This window comes from Triplophysa rosa, linkage group LG14 (genome assembly GCF_024868665.1).
Source record: "Triplophysa rosa linkage group LG14, Trosa_1v2, whole genome shotgun sequence".
NCBI classification, from domain to species: domain Eukaryota; kingdom Metazoa; phylum Chordata; class Actinopteri; order Cypriniformes; family Nemacheilidae; genus Triplophysa; species Triplophysa rosa.
In genome coordinates this window covers 678,631-703,216 of record NC_079903.1, presented here as the reverse complement: position 1 = coordinate 703,216, position 24,586 = coordinate 678,631, and the positions used below count along the sequence as shown (strand labels likewise).

Genomic DNA, 24,586 nt, shown 5'->3' with positions numbered 1-24,586 from the left:
ATGTTTTAATGTTTATGTTCATATGTGATTCGATCTGGGAAAACCCAACACATGGTGCAAATTTATATATTACAGTTTTTGATACCAAGCCCTTTCCAAATCAGTTTTTATTTTGCTCATTGTACGTATGTAACATAAGTTATGGCTGAGGTTGGCTGAAGTTCAGACCCAGCCATGTGTGGTGCTTGTGTACTGGTAACTCACGCGGAGTTAAAAGGCAGTTAACACGACAGAATCTGCTTCCAGAAGACATCAGATGCTCACCAACAGTAGCCATTTTTAAATGCAAATTAAAAACACACTTGTTTAGCAGTGCATTTACAACCTGAGCACTGTGCTGGTTTAAATCAGCTGCACTTTTATTTCTATTTTCCTTTGATTTTATTTTTTTTATATATATATACAAACATTTTAAATCAATCTTACTTTATTTTTATTTTCTTTCAAATTCTAAAGCTGTATTTGTAATATTAAATCATCTACATTTTAAGATGTCATATTTATGTAAATGATCTTTCCTTTGTCAATCCTTTTATGTAAAGCCCCACACCATGATGTTTTTGGGGTGATGTGCAGTGCCATTTGACCTCCAAACGTGGTGTGTATTATGGCATCCAAAGAGTTCAATTTTGGTCTCATCTGACCAGGTTTGTCTAAATGTTGTACAGCAAATTTTTAATGAGCTTCAACATGCTTTTTCTTCAGCAATGGAGTCTTGCGTGGTGAGCGTGCATCCAGGTAATGGTGGTTGAGAGTGCATTACTTATCGTTTTAACTCTTCTGATAATTCTTTTCACTCCTCTGTCAGAAATCTTGCGAGGAGCGCCTGGTCGTGGTCGGTTTATGGTGAAATTATGTTCTTTCCACTTCTGGATTAACACCCCAACAGTGCTCACTGGAACATTTAGAACTTTAGAAATCCTTCTGTAACCAATGCTATCAGCATGTTTTGTAACAATAAGGTTGCGAAGGTCTTGAGAGCTCTTTGCTTTAACCCATCATGAGATGTTTCTTGTGTGACACCTTTGTAATGAGACACCATTTTAGAGACCATCAGTTAGGACTGAACCAGCTGATACAGGCCTGTAGCCAGGGGCAGGCCCGGATTAAGAATTCAGGGGCCCCTGGGCACAAGTGTCTTGTAGACCCCCCCCACATACATAAACATATTCATTTTTCTAAGAATAAAAGGGCAGACTTTGTCAATGATTATACTATAAGAGTAATTTGTCCATTTGTTCAACTTTATTTGTGTAACAGGCACTTCGCGACTCACGTTCTTATGTAAGCTTGTAATGGTAAACGGCATTAACGAATATTAGTTATACTGTTACAAGTCTGTGTAAGTAAACATTTTGCAATGTATGTAAAAGCACTCTGGATTTTCTATTAACTTAGGCTAAAAATCGGTAAATTAAGGCAGTTAGACCTGATCAACATTATATCAATATAAAATTCATTATTGACGAAGACACACCAAATACATGTAAAAATAAAAACTCTTACCTTTTTAAGATTTTAAAGACAACCGTGAGGGTATTCTAACTTAACCTATATCTTATATCAGGGGCGTCGCACCCGTGGGGGATAAAACACCCACACTTTTCGCGGTGAGAGGGTTCAACACCCGCACTTTTTCTGCAGTTTTCCCGCAGTTTTTCACAAACACCTTACAGCTTATGGTTATGGTTATTTACATCTCCCTTTTCCAGGTACTTTGAATGAGTGTTTATGCTTACGAGGTTTTTAAATAAGCTTGATATGTGTTTGGGAAGATGTTCTGTTTATGTTTTGTTGACATGTCGAGTGTTTTCTGTATTATATTTAGTTTTTTAGACTAATGCTATTTGCTAATTGGGATATTGTTCAGCAGCTAGCTAAAATCGGCTATGTATGTGGCATGCAATGTATAAAGTAACTGTGATGAAGAAGGCAGGGAATTGATGAGGAGGAGGGACAAATTGTCATTGTTAAGCAGTGTATTTATGGGTTTATTGCCAGTGCAATTGATTTTGATATTTTGAGCATTGTTTGTTGATTAGCTGAATGCTTTTGTGGATACTTACCTGTTGTGTTTGATTGTACCTGTTGAGGAGAAAAAAGTGAGAAATGATGTCATTGTTTGCATACCTGTTGAAGAACTATGAAAGAAAAGTGTATATTATTTTAATGTTTAAAAACAGTAAATTGTTACATTATTTATACCACCAGAGAAAAAGCTTTGAGTGGGCGTTTTTTAATATATCTCCCCTTTTCAAGGCACAAAGTATTTCTGATTCTGATTCTTTAGCCAGTTGTGTATTTTCACAACAGAGTTTTGACTTATTTTCTGTGTGTTCCGAGTGTGTTTTTACACTTTTCTAGTATCACTCATTTAAATGGGAAGCTTTTTATATATTGTATGTTATACCTTTTGTACCCTTCTGTCATTGTATTCATTGTTTTTATTGTTAACAAACAAACCACATCCATCCCCCGCACTTTTGAAAAACTTGCTACGCCCCTGTCTTATATTCACAACAATAAAGCCGTTCTCATTTACATCTTTTCAGTTTCTATAAAAAGCGGCGATTTTGGCTATATTCTTTCACACAGCCTCTGTCATGGTAACCATGTGCATATTTACAGACGAAATGGGTTCATGTTTACACATTCAAACAGTCGATAACAGTGACAGGTTGTTGGAAACGCTGTTTTGTACTCATTTCATTCAGGAGTCACCTGTGGAATGTGCTGCTTCTTCCTGCCGCTCAATGAGACGATCCCTGCGCGGGGAAAGAGAGACCTTGCGCTCGCGGGGGACATTTTCCCACTGAAAGCTAAAGTTTATCGGAAAGTCGCTTGATTTATCGCATTGTGCTTCTGAACAAAAGCTGCTAAAGGTCTTGTAAAAGTTACTAAATCAAGAGACAGACTTGCGTACGTTAGAAACACGGTTTTGTGTGCGCACTTGCGTGTGTGCGGCCAGAGAGGCACACGGCAGAATGAATATAGCGAAAACATTTTCTCCCCCTTTCTTGGGCCCCAAGCACGCATGGGCCCCTGGGCCTGTGCCCATAATGCCCATTGGATAATCCGGCCCTGGCCAGGGGGGATCCGGGTGGTTCGAACGACCCACCCCTCTCTGTCAAAGGTCCAGAATTTTAGTCTATTTTTTTGTGAAATTTTGTTGTGAAAATTTGACCTTATAAATAATTGCCAATAATTAGGATCATGGGTGTCGGAAGCACAAAAATATGAGTGCAAAAACGACACAGCAGCTTCAGTGGCACAGCGAGTAAAATGTATGACAAGCAATATTAGTTTTGACAGAGTCAATCAGGTCCGAATCTACCTTTCGCCAAACTAACTTCTACATTTTCACATCACATATATCGTACAGGCATTTATTTTTCAACAATTTACGGGAACTTTTTATTTTATTTTGGGCATGTTTTTTGATGCATGATCTCACAGCACAGCATTGTCAACTTTAGTCATATAAAATCATTTCCCCCAAAAAAATTGTTGACAGTGAAAATGCTGGGTGGCTAGTGTAACAGAGATCAGTGAGAGAAAGATGTGCAAGTAAACCAGACTCCCCGACTTCAAGGATTGCTCTATTAATAGACGCTAAGCCTCCTCGTTGAAGTGCTCCTCTCCCATACCAAATAGACGCTAGTTCGAGATCCGCTCTGAGCAATTAGTCATTTTCATTTTGGAAAACCACTAGCCACAGTAACAAGCCCCGTTTATAACATAATAATAAGTTTATCAATTGTTAACTTTATTATTCATTATGGCCCGGTTTCACAGACAAGGCTTAACCTAAGCCAGGACTATGCCTTAATTAATTTAGCCTATTTAAGTCGCTTTTAATTAAAGTACCTTAGAAAAACATTACTGACGTGCATCTTGAGACAAAACAATGGCACTGATATATTTTAATTTATGTCAGGGCAAGTTATTTTCAGTTAAGACTTAAGCCTTGTCTGTGAAACCGGGGCTATATTTATTAAAGTTGAATGATTTATAGCATTTATTGGTAATATTAGATATAATTATTGACACCCCACCACAGACCTCACTCATTTTCAAACCCTGGCTACGGCCATAAAAGGGCTAACCTTGGGTAAATACTGGTGTCATGAGGATTCATGTGTTAAAACTGCCCAGGTTAACTGTTGGTACATGTTTGTTAGTTAATGTATTAATTAACACCTGAAAGTAAAAATGGACCCTTAATAAAGAACAGGGAGTTCTTCTGAGTATTTGTAATGAGCAGTAGTCCTCCGATTACACATTTGACCGTTTGTATGTTAGAGTTAGAGCATACAAGTATTTGAACCTCAAAATTAAATAATAAACCCCTTCCACAAGGCTGGCTACGGCCCTGTGATATTATTTTCCACTGACAAGGGGCAGGATTGCTTTCTAATTACTGATAGATTTTAGTTGGTGTCTTTGCTTTCCATGCCTTTTTGCACCTCCCGTTCTTCATGTGTTCAATGCTTTATCCCTGTGTCATACCATTTTAATACATAAAACTTAATTTCTGAAATCATTTGTTTTGTTTTCTTTGCATGTATGGATTACTTGGGTTGGTACCGACACGTGGGGAAAATTTCATGTCAACAGAACGTTTAGAAATATATTTACTGAGAAAAATGGTGACGTGTTCAATGCTTATTTTACCCACTGTATATACAGTATATATATATATATATATATATTTGTTTCCCGATTCGCTTAAAGGCGGGGTGTCCGATTTCTCTTAGCCGTTGTTGATGTTCAAATCACCAAAACAAACACACCCCTACCCCCATCTTTTGCTTTCGTCAGCGCTCGGCTCGGCTAATGTCCATCCTGTGCACTGTACACCTTACTGCTGATTGGCTACAAGGTTGTTTTGGTACCCGACCTGACTCGCTTTAGTTGTCTAAAGCGTAATTCGGAAATCGGTTACCCCGCCTACTAGGTGTTATATTTCTAACCACTACATATACATACACTGTATAAAATAAATAAAGAATATGCAGACTTTATATCACATTAATAGATAAATTTGCAACATGACAACAACAGCCACAAATCCATATAATAAATGCCACAATCAACTGCAGAGTAGATGGAATAACTTGATTATGATGTTTCCCTGCCATTCATTCTGATAAGCATGAGCTCTGTGTGCATGACTATGTGTTAATCTGTCAAATCCACAATATGTTTTAAAATAATAATGAAAACACTGAAGCTTCAGAACAACAGACAAAGAGCTTCTAGATGCACCTTTGTTTACTTCAAACTCACAACAATTAATAACACAGTCGCAGCAGACTGAAGTACAACTAGTGGTGCAGAAAAATAAAACAGCACTTCATCAAAATCACACATTTGTATGCACTACAATATCATCATGATCGTTTCCTTAAGTATGCCTTCATTGGTGTGAAGTGCTTTCATTTTGCTGGAGGTAAACAAGGGGTGAACCCAAACAAAACTTTTTACAGTGGATGAGAAAGTATCTTGTATTGCTCCCGCATTACAGTATGTAAACTGCATTAATGACAAAGAACTGCAAAGATGCAGATATCATGACAATCTATGAATAAATGCACACACCTTTATTCTCTGCTTGTGACGTTTACTCCGCTCAGTGTTGCTGTGGAAGGAAGAACACGCTATATAATGCAGCCTGCCGCCGTTTTCATTGAGTTTCAAAGAGGACTACAGCGATCTCGAAATCGTGTACAAACTACATAAGTAATCACAATGTTTGGGGGCTAGGCTAGAAATTTAGGGAGGCTAAAGTCCACCTAAAAAGGGCCTAGTGATGCCACTGAATACAGCATGAAAGCTGACAAATGATCTGTAAAAACGCAGACACATTTACAGTAACATATCAACATTGGAAAATGTGTAGAAAAGAAACGTCTTGGTTACGGATGTAACCTCAGTTCCCTGATGGAGGGAACGAGACGTTGTGTCGAGCCGACAGATGGGGTTCGTCCTTGAGAACCAATCGCTTCTGACTACTTAGAAAACGCCAATGAAATTGGCAAATGAAATTTGCATGCCGGACTCTGCCCCTGGATATCCGGGTATAAAAGGGAGACGGCGTGCCTCATTCATTCACCTTAGTTCTGAGGAGCCTGAGACCTCTCACGACTGCTGCAGAGGACAGCACGTGTTGTTGCAAGAAGGACACAACGTCTCGTTCCCTCCATCAGGGAACTGAGGTTACATCCGTAACCGAGACGTTCCCTTTCTGTCGGTCTCTCGACGTTGTGTCGAGCCGACAGATGGGGTTCCTATGGAAAATGCCACAATACCGTGCCCTGTCACAATCTCTAGTGAAGCGACGGTGACTGGCCTGGGCTTGTCAGCCGTGAGCGCTACCGCAAAATTGTAACCTACCAGTGGGTAGGTAGGGGGTCCCAGAGCTTTTTAGAAAGGTGGGAAGGCCCCTGCCTTCGGCCTCACAGGCGGTGGCCTTGTTTCTCTAACAGCGAGAAGCCGCCTGGTACCGTAAGGCCACTAGGTAAACGCTACTTCCTCAAGCGGGGGATGCGCTACAGAGACCACTTCCTACCGTAGGGTGGAGTTTAGTGGATATAACAACATGGTCTCGCCGTTAGGGGAGAGCTCATGGGAAGAATGTGCGGACTGAAGGAGTTAAGGCGAGGTGGAGGTCCACCTAGGGAAGGTCATGGGTTACCAAGGTGGGAACCAACATGAGGATACATCAGATGGAACCGCCCTGCTGGGGGGTTACAACGTCTGGTAGCACTAGGTCCGGTTAGAGCTATGTTGCGAATAACTCAGGTGGTACCCAGCCTAAGGGGCAGGGCTGCTCTGCCCACCCGCAGGAGGTGCTTGCTTAGTGATGGATGGAGTGCCTGTTCTTCGCCCAGTGGGGAAAGAAGGGAGGCTGAATTAGCACGCTGACCCACTCGAGAAAGGGGGGAAGGTACCATCATAGGTGTACACCCTACCGGTTGCCGGTCCTACATGTTGCCATGCAGGACGTGGGCTGACACCGGTTCTATGCGGAGGTTGTAGAACCTCACGAAGGTGTTGGGTGTAGCCCAACCCGCAGCTCTGCATATGTCTGTGAGAGAGGCACCGCGTGCCAGTGCCCACGAGGAGGCTATACCCCGGGTGGAGTGAACACTCACTGCAAGTGGGCACAGGCAGTTTTGGGATTGGTAGGCCGTCGTGACAGCGTCCACAATCCAGTGCGCCAACCTCTGCTTGGAGACAGCCCTCCCCTTCTGCTGACCTCCGAAACAGACAAAGAGCTGATCCGAGCTCCTGAAGCTCTGCGTGCGGTTTAAGTAGAGGCGCAGTGCACGTACTGGACACAACACGGATGGGGTTGGGTCTTTCTCCCCGGTGGGGAGTGCCTGTAAGTTCACCACCTGGTCCCGAAAAGGAGTGGTGGGAACTTTGGGCACGTAGCCGGACCGAGGTCTCAGGATAACGTGAGAATCCCTGGGTCCGAATTCTAGGCAGTCAAGGAACACGGAGATTGCCTGTAGGTCCCCTACCCTCTTGATGGAGGCAAGCGCCATCAGGAGAACCGTCTTCATTGTGAGATGAGAAAGAGCGGCATCCCCTAGGGGCTCGAAGGGGGGCCTGGTGAGGCCCGTCAGGGCCACATCAAGGTCCCAAGAGGGTATGGAGCGGATTCCGCCTTCTCACGCCCCTTAGGAACCTACTGATCAGGTCGTGCTGTCCTAGAGACTTCCCAGCAACTGAGTTGTGATGAGCGGCAATGGCGGCTAAATACACTTTCAGTGTGGATGGGAAGAGGTTAGTATCGAGTCTCTCTTGTAGGAAGGACAGCACGGTCCCGATCGCACAACTCCGTGAGTCTTCTCCTCGAGAAGTGCACCAGGACGAGAAGAGGCACCACTTGTAGGCGTACAGTTGCCTAGTGGCTGGTGCCCTTGCCTGAGATCTCTTACCCCACCGCCGGGGGTAGACCACTCAGGATCTCCTCGTCCCATCCAGAGGCCAGACATGGAGGTTCCAAAGGTCTGGCCTGGGATGCCATAACGTGCCCTTCCCCTGGGAAAGAAGGTCCTTCATCAGGGAAATCGGCCAGGGGGGAGCTGTCGTCAAGAGCATTAGCTCCAAGAACCAAGTCCGGTTGGGCCAGTGTGGCGCAACGAGCACTTGATGCTCCTCTTCCCTGACCTTGCACAGGGTCTGTGCAATGAGGCTCACTGGGGGGAAGGCGTACTTCCGCTTGTCCCGCGGCTGTGCGCTAGGGCATCCGTGCCGAGGGGAGCCTCGGAGAGGGAGTACCAAAGCGGGCAATGGGTGGTTTCCAGGGAGGCGAACAGGTCTACCTGAGCCTGCCCGAACTGCACCCAAATGAGCTGGACTGCGCGGGGGTGGAGTCACCACTCTCTGCGAGGCGTCGACTGATGAGAGAGTGCGTCGGCTGTCTGGTTCAGGTTGCCTGGGATATACGTGGCATGCAGGGAGCGGGTCACCTGCTGACTCCACAGGAGGTGGCGTCGGGCGAGTCGTGTTAACTGCCATGAGCGAACGCCACCCTGGCGGTTGATATACACTACTGCAGTAGTGCTGTCCACCCGGACCAGCATGTGCTTGCCTTGCATGAGAGGCTGCAGCCTCTTCAGTGCGAGTAGCACGGTCCACAACTCTAGGCAATTGATATGCCATCGCAGGCAGGGGCCCGTCCATAGCCCCGACACTGCGTGCCCGTTGCACACTGCACCCCAGCCCTGCAGGGACGCATCCGTCGTTACCACGACATGCCTCGTAACCTGCCCCAGGGGGACCCCATCCGTAGAAAGGTCATTGAAGACCAAGGGGTTAGGGTGCCTCGGCAGAGAGGCGTAATCACCATCCGCCTGCTCTCTCTGTGCCACGCTCTCCAGAGAACTCAACTCTGTAGCCAGTGTTGGAGCGGTCTCATGTGCATTAACCCGAGGGGTATCACTGCTGCCGAGGATGCCATGTGTCCCAGGAGCCTTTCAGGGGGACCGCTGACTGCTTGAAATGTTTCAGACAGTTCAAAACTGACTGGGCGCGTTCTGCAGTCAGACGCGCTGTCATGGTGACAGAGTTGAGTTCCATACCAAGATAGAGGATGCTCTGCACAGGGGAGAGCTTGCTCTTCTCTCGGTTGACCTGTAGTCCCAATCGATCTAGGTGCCGAAACACTAGTTCCCTGTGTGTACATAACACATCTAGTGTCAAGATGAGCCAGTCGTCGAGATAGTTTAGTACCCGCACACCTCTCTCCCTGAGGGGAGTGAGGGCGGCTTCCACGATCTTCGTAAAGACTCGTGGGGACAGGGACAGACTGAAAGGGAGGACTCTGTACTGATATGCCTCGAAAGTGAACCGTAGGAATGGGCGATGACGAGAGAGAATCGAGACATGAAAGTAAGCGTCCTTCAGGTCTATTGCCATGAACCAATCCTGACATTTGACAGATGTCAGGATGCGCTTCTGCGTGAGCATCTTGAACGGCAGCTTGTGCAGGTGCCTGTTCAGGGTACGCAGATCTAGGATGGGGCGCATCCCCCCGCCCTTTTTGGAGACGATGAAGTATGGGCTGTAAAACCCGTTGGACATCTCGGCTAGAGGGACGTGCTCGATCGCTCCCTTCGCCAGAAGGGTGGCGACCTCGGCCGTAGTATGGGAGCATCCTGACCTCTGACTGAGGTTGAGAGGGTGCCCCGAAACTTGGGCGGGTTTCTGGCGAATTGGATCGCATAGCCGAGACAGATCGTTTCCCTCAGTCACGTGACGGTATGGGAAGCTCAAGCCAAGCTCCCAGGGACCGCGACAGGGAGACTAAGGGTACGATCTGCTTCATCGACCCCCCGGGGGGGTGGTTCGATGGCTGCCAGTGCGGGTCTTTCGCCGGGGGTGGACCCCGGGGAGGAGACTGGCTCTGCTGGTTTGCCTGCCTGGCGATGCAGCTCCACGCACCGTCGATTTGAGAGTGCTGAGGGCTGCAATGTACATTCGATGTTGCGCCTCGCCAAGACGCAACGTCAAGTTGCCGAACACTGTCTGACAGAGGGTGAGAGCGGCTGTGAGAAACACCCAGGGAGATTGGAAACTCTTTTTGTGAGGAAGTGGGCGCTAGGCCCACGACTGCACGTTCCACCTGGGGCTCGTCGATGTAGCCTCTAGCTGCCCCACCATTGAGGGAAGAAAGAGCGACAGAACTGGTTTGACATGTACGAGCCGAAAAAGGGGCGTTCCACGTCTTCGTCAGTTCCTCATGCACCTCCGGGAAGAATGGAACCAGGGTTGGGTGCGGCTTGGAGTCGCGCTCAGAGCCCAAGAACCATGTGTCCAGCCGTGAGCGCTGGGGGAGAGGCACCGGAGTGCACTCTAACCCAATGCTCACGGCGGCCCGGGAAAGCATGGCCGACATCCAGAAATCCACTTCTTCCTGAGCTCGACCCCCCGTGGGGGGAAGCTGCAAGGAATCGTCGGGATCGGATGCTAGCAAATCGCTCTCCGATGCTGCGATAGACATCTCATCTTCTTCACGCACCATTTCTGAATGCGTGAATGAGGATGCAGACGGTATGGTACCATCTGCTAGGGAACGGTCAGGCAAGCGAGCCGGGGTGCGAGCTGTTCACGAGCGCTTGGCTGACGGATTTACGCTCGCAGTGGCCCCCATATCACCCTCACCGCTCGCCTTGGCGGACGGTATGGCCTTAGCCAAGCATGCGAGGTGGTGGCTGGTTCTCGAGAGAAGGCAGCCACCCGTGACCGCAACGTCTGAATGACCATCCGCACGCAGTGCGGGCAAGACGAGTCAACGAAGGCTGCCTCAGCGTGCTGGAGACCCAAACACTTGAGGCAGTCATCGTGTCCGTCCCCCTCCTCAATGAGTTGGTTCTCAAGGACGAACCCCATCTGTCGGCTCGACACAACGTCGAGAGACCGACAGAAAGGGATGTTCAGTTAATTGAATAAGCATGTATTAGTGCCAACCTGAACATTATAAACTTTCTAGGCCTTTTTTTAACACATCCAGATTGGGTAACAATAACATCTGACAGAAAGTTCTCCCTAACCGCACCTTCAAGCATTTGTGGTGGCTGTTGTCTATGTGCATATGAGGGACAGAAGGAATGACCTGGACCAAGTATTCTCAAGACCAACGCTATGTAATTGATGCCATCCATATCCACAAAAATGACCTTCATCGCTTATTTTTGCCAACTGATCCTTCAAAGTTATGCTGAATCTCTCGACCATTCCATTATTACCATGCGGATGGTATGGAGTAGTTGTTTTCTTTTTGATTTGCAAATGTCACGACTCTTACCGACACTGTTGATCTGAAAATAGCTGATCTGGGACCCCATGCTCTGGTATGTACTGTTCAAAAAGCAACTGAGCCACTGTATCACACAACGAAAAATACAAGAGGGTAACATACAACAACGATTGACAACTGACAACTGAACACAGGGGCTATATATGCACAGATGAAGGGACAAACAGGAAATGTGACACAGGTGAAACCAATAGACAATAACAGAACACAATGCATTATGGGAAAATTGAGTCTTAAACCAAAACACAGGCAGAAACACAGAACAACATGGCACCCTCAGGTGGAGAGCCGAGGTGCCTGCAACAGGCTATGACAAATACCAACATATACCCATTTCCTTTGGATGTAACTTCCAAAGGAATTTCAGTAATATCAGTACACACCAAGTGTAAATGTCTAACAGCAGTAATAAACTAAAGAAGTGGCCATCACTGAGGAACAGGGTTTCTCATGGATTCACAAGCAACAGCACTCTACATTGAATGAATAGACTACCTAAACATTATTACAACATTTACAAAATATTATGCTATCATGAGTTAATGCATAGAAATAAATGTCAAATGAACATGGTTTATTGAAAATATATTTCAATTAAGGCTTGACAAATAAGTGGTTCATGCAAACTCAACCGTCCTAATAATGTGCAATGAAAAGTACAGATTACGTTGTATGCAGAATTGTATAGGTATTTATGTTTCACAAAAAGAGAAACTCTATAATCTAGCAGTTGTCTTTAGGCATGTACATGTGACATCATGCAGCGCTGCGCAGACCAGCTGGCGTATATCACATCAAAGTGCAATGAGAGCACTCGTTTGTTTTCTTTCAAACCATTTCTTAACCAGTCTGTTGCTTGAAGTTTATTTGTAAAAACACAGTGTCTTTGCAGATCATATACCTCTCTGCAACTACTATTCACAGCAATAAAACTATTTCAAACAGGTTGCACAGAACGCTTAGCGTTTATCAGCACTTACATGCAGAGCAAAAACACTTGAAAGTGTGAAAGAAGTGTGAAAGACCAGAAGACGTGATGAAACCATTCAGTTTCCTCTTCCTCTCTGGTGCTCTCTCTCTATTGATTTATATGCAAGAATTATGGCTAAAATGAAATGGCGCTGGCAAAAAAATGTACTGTCCTTTGTTCATTTACATATTAAGACACACCAGGAGATCAACATTTCAAAGAGCAGCTGATGGAGCAAAGTTGTGTTACAAAATGACATCAGGCCTAACAGGAGTGCTTTTACTAATATCATATGAGAGGAAGTTTATGTCTAGAAATAAAGAAAATGTATAGTCAGGAAAATAACATTTATTTTCTTACAGTCAGGAGACGGAGCATCGCTCCCAAATTCTCTTCCTTTTCATGAGGCCTCTTGTTTTGTGCTCATTGCGGGGAAGGTGGTTGATCAGCTCGTAAAGTGTGAACATGCAGAAGGAGATCTCTTCGTAAGCTGTTCTTGTGCCATTCTCAAAAAGGCAAGCAAAGACTGTGACCGCTGGGGCATCGGCAGACATCAGATCAACATACGCCAGGTCCGAGTAGGCGCTGGGCCCGTCGTATATGACCCAGGGTCCTAACCAGCTGTCCGGGTCCCGTGGCAGAAGGCTGAGGTAAACGCCTAGGTCACGCCGGGCATTTGACCAAGTCGGGTGTGTATATATCACCCACGTTGCTGCGAGGAAGTTCTCTGGAGACCACCTCTGGAGTCCCAGGGATGTCGGCTGTTCCAGTAAATGTTGGGATTGCCTAAGCGGAGAGAAGGGAGCTGGAAACCCAATCACGCTGCCCTGACATCCATTCCTGGGCTCCACTAGTTTCTGCACCAGCTGGCCATCGTCAAAAACAGCACCCTTGTTAAAGCTAATGGCCTGTACCCGGCAACCCGACGAGCTCCGAGCATTGCAGTACAGAACACTGACTCCATCTTCTTCATCTATAGACACCATTTGACATTCCACGCTCTCTGGAGCCACCAACGCCTTCCCATAATGCCAAACCTTTCCATGTGTGTCGCTGTAAAAACAGAAGGAGTGTGCCGAGGTTTTGCACTTCTTGCCAAAGCAGTTTCTGCAGTCAATATGGTACGCGTAGGCAGGGATTATGAGCCGTCCAGATTTTAACTGCGTCCCGTGACCTGGACCCACAGCAAAAGTGGCCCACTCTAATAGGGAAATAAAAAAGCAAAACCTTTATGTTCACCATACAGTTCACCAAATTATTAAGCAAATAATTGAAAGAAATGTGGCCACTAGCATCATCAGACTGACTTGTTTTCAAAAAGGTTTTCCAATGCTTGCTTATTTCTAAATAAAATTTCACAAACACGTTTTAACTGCAACGTCACTTTGTCTTTCCTTTTCTTTGAATAAAACGAATGCTTAAAATGTTTCTTCATAATTATTCTTACCGAAACAGTATTAATTTCGTTGATGCAATGACAAAAATTATTCGTTAAGGACATGTTTTACACTGACAAAAAGATAAAATAATGCATGGTAACGAAAACTGTAATAAAAATATACTGACATTTTCGTCAACTAATAAAAACGAGATGAAAATATTCTTGTCCCACCTGGCAGCAGTGGCGGAGCTTGAGTTTTATATATGGGGTGGCCAAGGCTACTTCAGGGGGTCCACAGACCATGACAGAAAATGTGTGTTACCCTGACCTGGCATCGAATTATAAATGAATAAATCCTAGGATTGCTGATAAGAGGTACAAGTGATAATTTACTTCTAAATGTATGTAGATGGAATAAATAATAAAATATAAATAATGAAAATGTTGAAAACATAGCTTAACCCTGATAACTTCTTTAATTTACACAGAAACAAAGCAGCACCAGAGGTGTCTTTAAACTGATGTGGATCAGAGCAGCATATATCTGATAAAACATACACTGATTCCATAGGACTGCAAGATTAAAACAAAATCATTGATGCTGATTATTGCCGTTGATGTTGACATCTTAATTATTACTTTCAGATATTGTCACGACTCTGCCTTATCTTGTCATGGTTTTCTTGGTCTTGGTTTCTTGGTTCTTGCTATTATTGCCTGTTCCTGTTGTTGCTATTTCGTCAGTCTAGTAAGTGTCCAGTTTAGTTTATGTCCAGTATTGTTATCTCAGTTTAGTGTTAGTTAGTCTTCGTCCTGTTGGTTATCTGTTATTCTGTTATACCCCATCGTGGGTCTTTGTTTTGTGTTTCTTCATTTATAATAAATCTGTCTTGTTAACCCCTTCAATCCCGCCTGCTTGCACTTGGGTTCTTCCGTCACACCAGTCGTGACAGAATGCACGAGCCAAACAGAACCCAGCAGGCAGCAACCATGGACGACACAGCGTCGTCCCCATGTTCTCGCCAAGCCCACTTGCTGCTAGGATTCCGTCAGGGGAATTACGGGAACCAGGAGTTCGCCAGGGCATTCTCGGCGGTGGCGGAGGTGACCAAGTTTGGTGAGGCAGAGTTGAAAACGATTTTCAACTGCTGCCTCACTCGGCGCCTCACCCCGTCGGAGAAGAGGCTGCTGGCTCCCCTAGGGTTTGCGGACATGGTCAGGTACATGGCCAACCGGGACGATCCCGGGGGTGAGGTCCCACTCGGAACTTCCACCCCGCGGTCGATGGCTACCGCTACCCAGGGGGACTCAGTACCCTCTGGCTTGAGCTCCACGGTCCCCGTTTCTCCTGACGGTTCCCGTGGCAAGTGGGGGAGGAGAGATTTGAGGACGACGTCTGCTGTTTCCTCCGTCGTGGAACTCCCTCCGGTCCCCACGGTTCCGCCAAAGTTGGCAACGGACCCGGTGGTGTGGAGAAGGAGGGAGAGGCGTCATGGAGGAGTGTCCAAGCCGGTGCAGCCGGTTTCCAGTCCGGTGCATCCGGTGATCCAGCCGGCATTGCAGCCGGCGTCCCAGCCGGTGCAGCAGCCGGCGTTCAGTCCGGCGCAGCAGCCGATGTCCAGTCCAGTGTTCAGTCCGGTGCAGCCGGCGTCTGTGTCATGATCTGTTTCAGGTGTGTCTTGTTAGCCCTCTCGTTACCCTGTGTATTTAAGCCCTTGTGTTTCCTTTGTCTGGTGTCTGTCGTTGTTAGAGATTTTGGTCTGATGAGTTTTTTCGAGTTGGTTTTTGTGGTTCTTTGGTTATTTCGTTACTTTGTTTACAATTATTAAAATCTTATACTGCACGTGGATCCACTTTCCTGCCTGATTACTCCCTGTTACAGAACGACAGACAAAAGACATGGATCCAGCAGATTTGTGTCCGCCGGGAGCCCGTCTACTCATGCTGCGCCAGGGCTACCGCTCCCTTGAGGATCACACCCAGGACTTTTTGGACCTTGCACATTAGACACACTTCCCAGATAAATCCCTCATTGTTTTTTACAGGTGTAGTCTGAACGATCCGCTACGAACTCTGCTTAACAGTTATGATCCTCAAAGGAGCTTTCTGAACGTTGTTGAGCAGGCCCTGGTGCAGAGCGGGTCCTCCTTCACTGTGGGGGAGGTGGAGGACCCCTCTAAACATTTTTTGGGGGAGGGCAGCACAGTAATGGTGGCCACCCCGGTCATCATGGCTGCCTCACCAAAGTCAGCTCGCAAGATGGCTGCCAGTCCAGAACCCGCTCGCAAGATGGATGCCAGTCCAGAGCCTGCTCGCAAGATGGATGCCAGTCCAGAGCCTGCTCACAAGATAGCTGCCAGTCCAGAGCCTACTCGCAAGATGGCCAACATGGTACAGAGCCTCCAGCCATCATGGCCACTTCACCTTTGGTCCCAAGTCTGGTGGTTTCAATTCCGTGGGCCCAAAGGTGTCCGTTCCTGAGGTTCTGCCCTTGGAGTCTGCTCTGACGATGGTGGCTGCTGCCCTGCTGTGTGTCTGGGCTGTGCGCTGTTCGTACTGTTCTGTCATGATCCCTGTTTGTGTTTCCCCTTCATTTTATGAACTTTTGTTAGTTCCTGTCTCCTGTTGTAGTTCTATGTAGTTCATTGGTTCTGTGCCCTCTCATTACCCAGGGTATTTAAGCCCTTGTGTTTCTTTTGTCTGGTGTCTGTCGTTGTTGGAGATTTTTGTCTGATGTCTTTTGTTTTCAGTTGGTTTTCGTGTTTCTTTGATTATTTTGTTACTTTGTTTACAATTATTAAAATCTTATACTGCACATGGATCCACTTTCCTGCCTGGTTATTCCCTGTTACAGTAACTTTGTGATTCCCATATTTGTTGTGACGACATAACATTGGACATTGCTGGGATGTGGTGATTACCTCCTGAAGATGTAAATTGAACTGACCATATTCGTTGCAGCAACGTACCAAATAACGTTTCTGGGTCATGACAAGTACATCCCAACGACCATACATTTAAAATCATTTTTATAATTTTATTTAAACACATCGTCCCTCACATGGAGGATTAAATTAATTTGTGATTTCATCTGTGCATTAAAGATTTAATTTCATGCATAATTTGAATATTGTTCTAGTTAAATATGTATTTGTACAAAGTATAACGATTAATACAACTTAACACGGCACTGTAAATCAGCATCAGACATTTTATTTAGATACTGAAGTAAATGACATAAATAACCAAAGACTTCAACACAAAAAAGCAGATATTTATTGACAGAGATGAATAAACATTATCTTTAAGCTTAACATTATATTGTCTTACCACATAAGTTTAGCAAGTTGTCCGTTTCTTAGATTCAACAAATCACAAGCTTCTTCAGTCACAACATCAGGGTCCGTTAATTTAAACGTGCCACATCGATCAAAAATCACAAAAATATGTGTTTACTTGCACATCAGTAAAGTATAAAGTACAGAAAGAATTTTGACAAACGCTAAAGTAATATGTCATGCAGTGAGGTAAAACGAAATGACCGTTAATGTTTAAATGATGCGAGCGCGTGGCTCTCTGCAGAACAGAGAAAGTGTGTGCTGGACAATCGCGCATATTAAATGTACAGAAACCGTTTTAATTGTTGTATCTTAATAAACTCCACTTTAATAGCTGTGAAAAGTCAGATTTATAGCATTCATCTTGACATTATAACAGATTTGACTCAGATCATACATTTTCCATAAAATAACATAATAAATAGAAATGACCAGATTCATTAATAGAATGACCAGTGTCCAGGTTATCTGAAGACCAGTACACCACGTAGCTACAACGTTCTCCACGAATTAATTCATGACATTATCTGAGGACGTGGCTACGACATTTTTGTAACTTTAGCAAAAATTCTAAGAAATGGAACGTTGCCAAGGCGTCCTCAGAAAGTGGTCACAAAGTAATGTCACGGTGACCAAATGAAGACGAACTGGCGAAGTCATCAGAACGTACTGTGTTTACTGGGATGTTTACATGATTGAAGATGTCTTTTTGAAAGATATTTCTCATTCATTACAGTGCAACTTCAAAGATACGTGAGCCAATGGCGTTTGAGTGTGAGCTCTGTCAGAGCGTTTCATTGGATGAATGTCCTGAATGAATACGCTCTTCACTGAACAAGTCAATTGAGTCAAAATAAGACTGATTGAACTGGTACATGTCGTTCATGGTCTAATATTCTCTGTGTTACAACAATGCATATCCCTTTTGTGAAACATAAAGGTAATGACCTGGTTTCATTTCATTCTAAGGTGAAGCAAATTTTATGTCAAAACAGTTGAATCTTTGTATGGAACACCAAGTAAATGTAGCATTTACATTTTAGTAGACTAAATATAAATGTAGATTTAGTCGACTAAATTGATTTTCATATTTTGTCGACTAAAATTAGACTAAAACTAAAATGATGGTGATGACTAAACTATGACTCAAACTAAACAGCATTTTCGTCAAAAGACTGTGACTAAAACTGAAGTAAAAATGAACACTGTACCGAAAAAAAACCACCATGAAATAGGACCTAGAGTAACAAACTTGCTTATATTAAATATGAACGAAAATGAACATGACGGTGGCTATATCTGCATTGTAACTCACATGAAAGACACCATTTCTGGAATATGAGAAGTAATGAATGAGAAGTAATGAAATATGCAAATATAGCACCTTGACCCTCACCTTTGATGGTGTCCCCTATGACCGTCTTGGTAAGGTCTGTGACTGAGCTCCAGGTGTCTCCCTGATCACTGCTGGACACAAAGCAGAGACGGGTCACGTTCTTCCCTGTTGTTAACTGGTAAGACTCGGAGGTGTGACCCAGAACAGCAATGAAAAACAGAAAGACGGTGCCGGTAAAGTCATCATAAACAGGACAAGGGTTCATTGAACGGTGGCCAGGCAGTCGAGCTGTGCTCAACACCTGCATGTCCTTCCACTGCCAAGAGAGAAAATCAGAACATGACATTAAAACCTAACGCTGTTCACGGTGCACATCATTTCAAAACGACGTTTTAGAAAGTCATACTGCCTTATAGTGTGCGTGACAGAGTCCCAGCTCACCTCCACGTAGCTTTTGTGAAAGGTTCCTTTGCGCATGGCCAGCAGATGCGCTTGATTGTCTGCAGGAGTCAGTCGCTCTTCGCAGAAGGCCAGAAAACATCGGCAGCGAGGCAGGTAGATCAAAGCTGGAATACGATACGTCACTCCACTGGACTCCTTTTGGAAAAGCACAGAGCGTGCTGGGAAATATTGAGAGGCCATAGCTTCACGTACCTGAAGAACAGTCAACATCACTCAAAAACAAATACACATGTCGGCTAACATTAGTCTGGACCTCACACAACACTTTCCGAGGTTAAGAAGCTTCTGAGTCAGCTTTCACAAAGTAAAAAAACAAGAGCGCACACACATACGGAACACAGCAGAAGGTGTGAAGAGCATTTGTCAGTGTGAGAATCATTGAGTCAATGTGCACAGAGATGACAAAGTTCAACGTCAGTGTTTTGTTCAAAAGCCTTCTGGATTCAAATGTGAAAACTGCCGAGCTTTGTAATCTTTGTTTTTTAACAATAGTGTTTTCATTACCCTATATAGCAATAACAAACAAATGTGGTGACAAAGAAACCTGTAAGATTTCTCACATGACATCCACTGTATTCACTTATCATCAATAGACAAGCATGCAGATCCACTCTATCGTGTGAAATACACAGTTTTACCGTTTTTTTTTCCGGAGACAACATTTTAAGCATGTTTTCATTTTGTTAAAAAGCCAAAACAAAAGCAAGAGGATCCTTACAACGGTTGAGCTGAGAGATGTGTTTCTCTGTATTGTGCGTGAGCTGGTGTTCATTCATGTGTTCACAGGTTTGATTCATCAGCAGCACACAATAAAAGAAGAGCAGGACAAACATATTTTCTCTTTCCCTTTGGATCACAACCCATAATTCTTCAAGCTCCATAACATCTGCTCACTTCTGCACTTCAGAAATACCATTTCTCATTGAACAAATTGCTCATACTTTGTTACATTTATGCAATTCATTTATTAGAATTGTTTACTCATGTTGATTATATTATACTGTAGAATAGTCTTATAGTCTCAGCATTTCTTCATTTACAGGGTCATTGTTATGGTCAGTTATGACTAGATTTATTCTGTTCACAAGTTCCTTTTGTGGCGGAGGGGAAGAGTGAGATGATGACAATTGCACGACTACGCCACCCCGGAAATGGGCCGGGGACCCACAGGTACCCAAATACTGAAAGCACACAGATACGTAGTGGCTGAGACAGGTATCAGACAACAAGGGAAATTTGATACATTTTATTCAAAAAAACACCTTCAATATAAAATACAAACTAGTCTTTAATATATAAAAAAAGGAATCCATCAAGAATAAAAAACAACATATACACTCAAACAAACACACACTCATCAACTCCGAATTGGGGGATTCGTTCTACCTCTCCAATACACAGCAAGCACTCAGGCTCCCGTCACAACACAGCACCAAAAACTTCCGTCGTAAACACTTCAAATCAACAACCGAATCACCCCAAACACAAAGGATAGACACTGATCCCCCAATTCTAGAAACAAAAAAAAGAAATAAAAGAGAAACACAAGCACACAAACACATACACATTCACATTAAGGGCTGTCTAATACACTTATCAAGTATGAATAAAGGAAACCAATTTGTCATCCCGTATGGCAGCCGGTGCCCATAGAATATTGGCATCAACGAGTCTCCCTATAGGGGACAATCAAGGAGTCTATATCGACAGCCAATTAAACAAAATGAAAAGAAAAGAAAACAAGTTCAACAACATAAAATCAAAAGAGAACAAAAATAACAAAAAAGAATAAACACAATTACAGGCAAAAATAGTGACAAACGCGTGGCCGTTCGCCACAGTAATTACCCCACTTCAATCCTCCGATCCACAGGCATTAGACACTTCGAGTTTAAAATGCGTCACCATCGGGTAGAAACGCGCTACTGTTCCGATCATCAAACGAGTCAGAGTACGCTGAGAAGAGACAGTCGACAGACTGGATTAGTGTTATACTCAAGTCTGGAACAAACGCTCCAGCCAGTGTACGACAGAAGAGTGGTCAAGCAGGTCAGCGCGAAGAAAACGAAGCCATCCGATCCGTCCAGAAGCACTCCAGTTCAAGCATCCATTATCGAATGCAGATAGTAGTAGATAATATTATCCAAAAGAGAATGTCACAAAACTCAAATTGTGCATATAAAGCCTGCTGCTAAACCTCCAGGGCCCCCCTCAAGTCACTGTTGAAACATAAACGTTCAATTTAAGAGAGAGAATTTACCTTCTCATTAACCCCTATGTGAAATAAATAACACACCTGTAGCAAATGACTCACACCACCCAACGCGCATAAATTAGAGGGCCACAAAAGTAAACAGTCGTTCCATATGTCTGTATTACTCCTCAGCCACACTGTAAATTAAATGAGTCTCCATTTACCCTGTTCAACAAGAAATATTCACAATGCAAGAATGCCACCAGTAGCTCTTACCTCCTGAACAAACAACACGACGCACCAGAAATCACATCACTTCCGAGGCCCCATATGCCACACCTAGTTACGTGTCAGTTCCACTTCCTTTTATGCCCGTGGAATGTACCATCACTTCACTAATGACTAAACGGGTCGATCGCATCACCACATTCTACCCCCCCTTTAGTCAAAGTAGTCCTGACGATGAACAACTCTATCCCAAGGTCTAAACCAAGCCCATGCAGGGTTAGGCCCCACGGTAGACCTGGCAGAAATCTGATTAGCCTCGCTCCCTACAGCCAGCGGTAAGTGGTACAAATTTGAGTGCCGCCCCGCCCTGGCACGTCTGGGCCTAACGACCCTTCCAGATATATTAGGTGGTCCCAGATCGGCAAATCCCAACTCTGTCTGTAAATTTACACCATTTTCACTTAATCCGGCTGCACCCCTGACCGAAGTGGGACTAGCCCTTACCTCTGAAGCTGCGCTACTCGTCTCTATACCCCCTTGAGCAACTGGTGGGGCCTCTACCACCACATGGGCTAAATCCCCATCCTCTAGATCCTCCAATTCCTCCTCCATCACCGGAGGTGCTGGCCGCTCAGGCCGACCCCCGAGGGGCTCGTTTGGAACCGGATCCCCTTGAATACGAGGTTTTAGGGACAAACGGTGAACATTACGGACATTAGCAGGGTCATCCACTGCTACTGTGCATGCTACTGTATACACTGACCCACCGTCTCGTGGTACCCGAATTACCTGACACATAGTCGAGCTCCATAGGTCTTGGATCTTATGCCGCCTCGAGTACCCATCTTCTCGCAGATAGACCAATTGGTCCTCTGTTAGCGGCTGTTCCCTAACCCTCTGATCATGCCTAGCCTTGCGATACTGAGCCGCCGCTTGCAGCCGCTCACAGGCGCCCTCGAAGGCCATTTGGAGGCGAGCCTGATGCTCTTCTACCCAATGGTGGACTCTACCGGACACTGGCTCTGGCACCTGACCAAGCAAGAAATCCACCGGCAATCTAGGCTCCTGTCCAAACATTAAGAAGTAAGGAGATTCGCCAGTGGCTTGGTGGGGGGTAGTGTTATAACAAAACACCACCTGGGAAAAACAAGAGGCCCAATCCCTCTTCCTCCCGGTGGGCAAGGTCCGCAACAAATTGTGCAAAGTCTGGTTAAACCATTCGCACTGGTTACCGGCTGGATGGTAATGTTACCTCGGTCAGTCTGGCAGGTCAATCCACCAGATACACTTCCCGCAAATTCCCGAGGATGGTTTTGGGATATAGAACAGCATTGAAAACACCAATGTTGATGACAGGTACCGAAACCATACCACCATCAACATGCACTAGAGACGGGGGGACAATAAGCCAGCAGGCAAACCAGTATATCAAGGGGCTCAAATAACACGATCTTATCCCTGAACACAGACGAACATGTTGCGGTCACAAATTTCAGAGTGCCGCCTGGAACACGATACACCTGACTCCCACGGACTTTTACATTGCCCCCGCACGCAAGAACGCCATCCACCTTCTGACAGGCTTGGAAGGCCTGAGACAATTCCACATCCCTTGTCACTAGTGGTAGCTCAAATTAGGTGGGTCCATACTGTCCAAAAAGCTCACGGTAGCAGCAACTAAGGACATTCATTCCCAGAATAACGGGAATGCCGGAGCTGCCACTTGGTGGATCACGCACAACCAATATTCCACAGCCTGATACCATGCGGCCACACAGTTCAACATCCAATTCTATTGGAGAGCCAGAAAAACGATGTTGCCAATTACACTCCCGAGCAAAATGACCGGGCTGCTGACAGCGTTGGGAAATTACAGAACCGGAACGTGGTGGAGGGCCGCGAAACTGGGGACTTTAGCTACGGGCTAAAGCTTGAGTAAGCTGATCAATCTGCTGTTGCTGTTGATTCAGCATGTTCCGTAATTCACCCAATTCTTTTGAACGATCCCCCTGTTCAAAACTTACCCCAGTATCGCCTTGAACCCCATATTGATGTCATTGTACCAGAGGAACAGATTGACTTCGCCCCCTGGTGCCACCTGGCATTCCCTCGCGTTCCCAACGGATGGCTTCCCCTCACACTTCCAACAATGTTGCAGCAGGCTGACGCCTTACCAGTTGTTTTAGTTCTCGGCGTAATGCATTATCTAACAAACATTCAATAAATTGGTCCCTTACTACGACATCTGCATTTGAAATGGCATGCGGTGACTGCTGTCTAAGTCTATCAAATAGACCCAACAACGCCAGGGAAAACTCGGAGGCTTGGGGCAGAGACATGAGATCCTCAGATGTAGATGGCGGCTGGAGATCCAGAGTTTCACCCGACCCAACGGCGCTTGCCAGCTGAGGGTGAGCCGAAGGATTTCCAGCTGTCAACACCTACAGAGCTGAACAACTGACAGACGAAGGCAGTAGAGGCAGAGGGAGGGAAAGAGCTTGGGGACTGACGAGGGAGATTTGGCTGTCGAGGGCGGGCTGGGCAGGACCAGCGGGGGCAAGGACAGGCTGGGCGGGACCAGCGCGAACTTGGCAGGGCCGGACGGGACCGGCGGGGACATAGGTTTACTGGATGGGATCAACGGTAAAGGGAGCAGCAAAAAGTCAATCTCATGAGACCAGTCAAATAATCCAGAGACCTTCTGCAGTTTACCCTCAGCCTCAGGAGTGTGGCCAGAACTTCCCTCGAAGCCCTCAACGTCCACAAGAACTTCAACGGCGACAGACGATGTAGCCGACTCACGCACCTGGTCAGACGTCTCTCGGAGCTCCTGCTCCAGGACGACCGCTGGCTCAGTCGCTGTGTCTGGTGCAGGCGTCGGTGTCACGGTGTGTTCAGGCTCTCTGTCCGCAGTGACGTCCGATGATCACTCCGTGCTGACGGGTGGTGGCTGGCTGGTCTCTGGTTCGGGATCCAAGGGGTTCGGAACACTGGACGGCAGGATATCGAGGCGTGCCTTTCGGGTGAGCCGGAACAACCCCGCCATTTACAGATGGAACCGGATGACTACCGTACCCGCTCCCATCGCCCTCCTCGAAACAGAAATCACACCCCATAGCCTGAAGGACTCTATTAATAAGGTCCTCCAGGGGGTATTCATCCGTGTCGGGAAGCATAATGAGAGCGAGTAGCTCATCATCCAGTCCCGACAGAAGTAAATGGTTACAGTCGGGGTCATCCCAACTCACCAGTGAGCACGCCTCGAAGAAGTCCTTTGCATACCTCTCCAGAGACATACTGTCCTGGCAGAGCTGCAGCAACTGGGTCTCTGGAGAGGTGAAATCG

General features: G+C 45.6%; 1 protein-coding gene across 2 annotated transcripts; it reads right to left on the bottom strand.

Moving 5' to 3' along the window:
• Positions 1-11,909: 11,909 nt before the first annotated feature.
• On the bottom strand, positions 11,910-19,277 carry neu4 (sialidase 4). 2 transcript variants are annotated; one of them, XM_057351539.1, is made up of 4 exons: positions 19,012-19,277; positions 18,799-18,923; positions 18,418-18,673; positions 11,910-13,503 (listed from the first exon to the last, which is right to left on the bottom strand). In XM_057351539.1, exons 2-4 carry the CDS (start codon positions 18,832-18,834, stop codon positions 12,665-12,667), a joined length of 1,131 nt encoding a protein of 376 aa, XP_057207522.1. In that variant the 5' UTR covers positions 18,835-18,923; positions 19,012-19,277; the 3' UTR covers positions 11,910-12,664. The 2 variants fall into 2 exon arrangements, with proteins under 2 accessions (XP_057207522.1, XP_057207521.1); XM_057351538.1 differs by having other exon boundaries at positions 18,799-19,277.
• Positions 19,278-24,586: the final 5,309 nt, after the last annotated feature.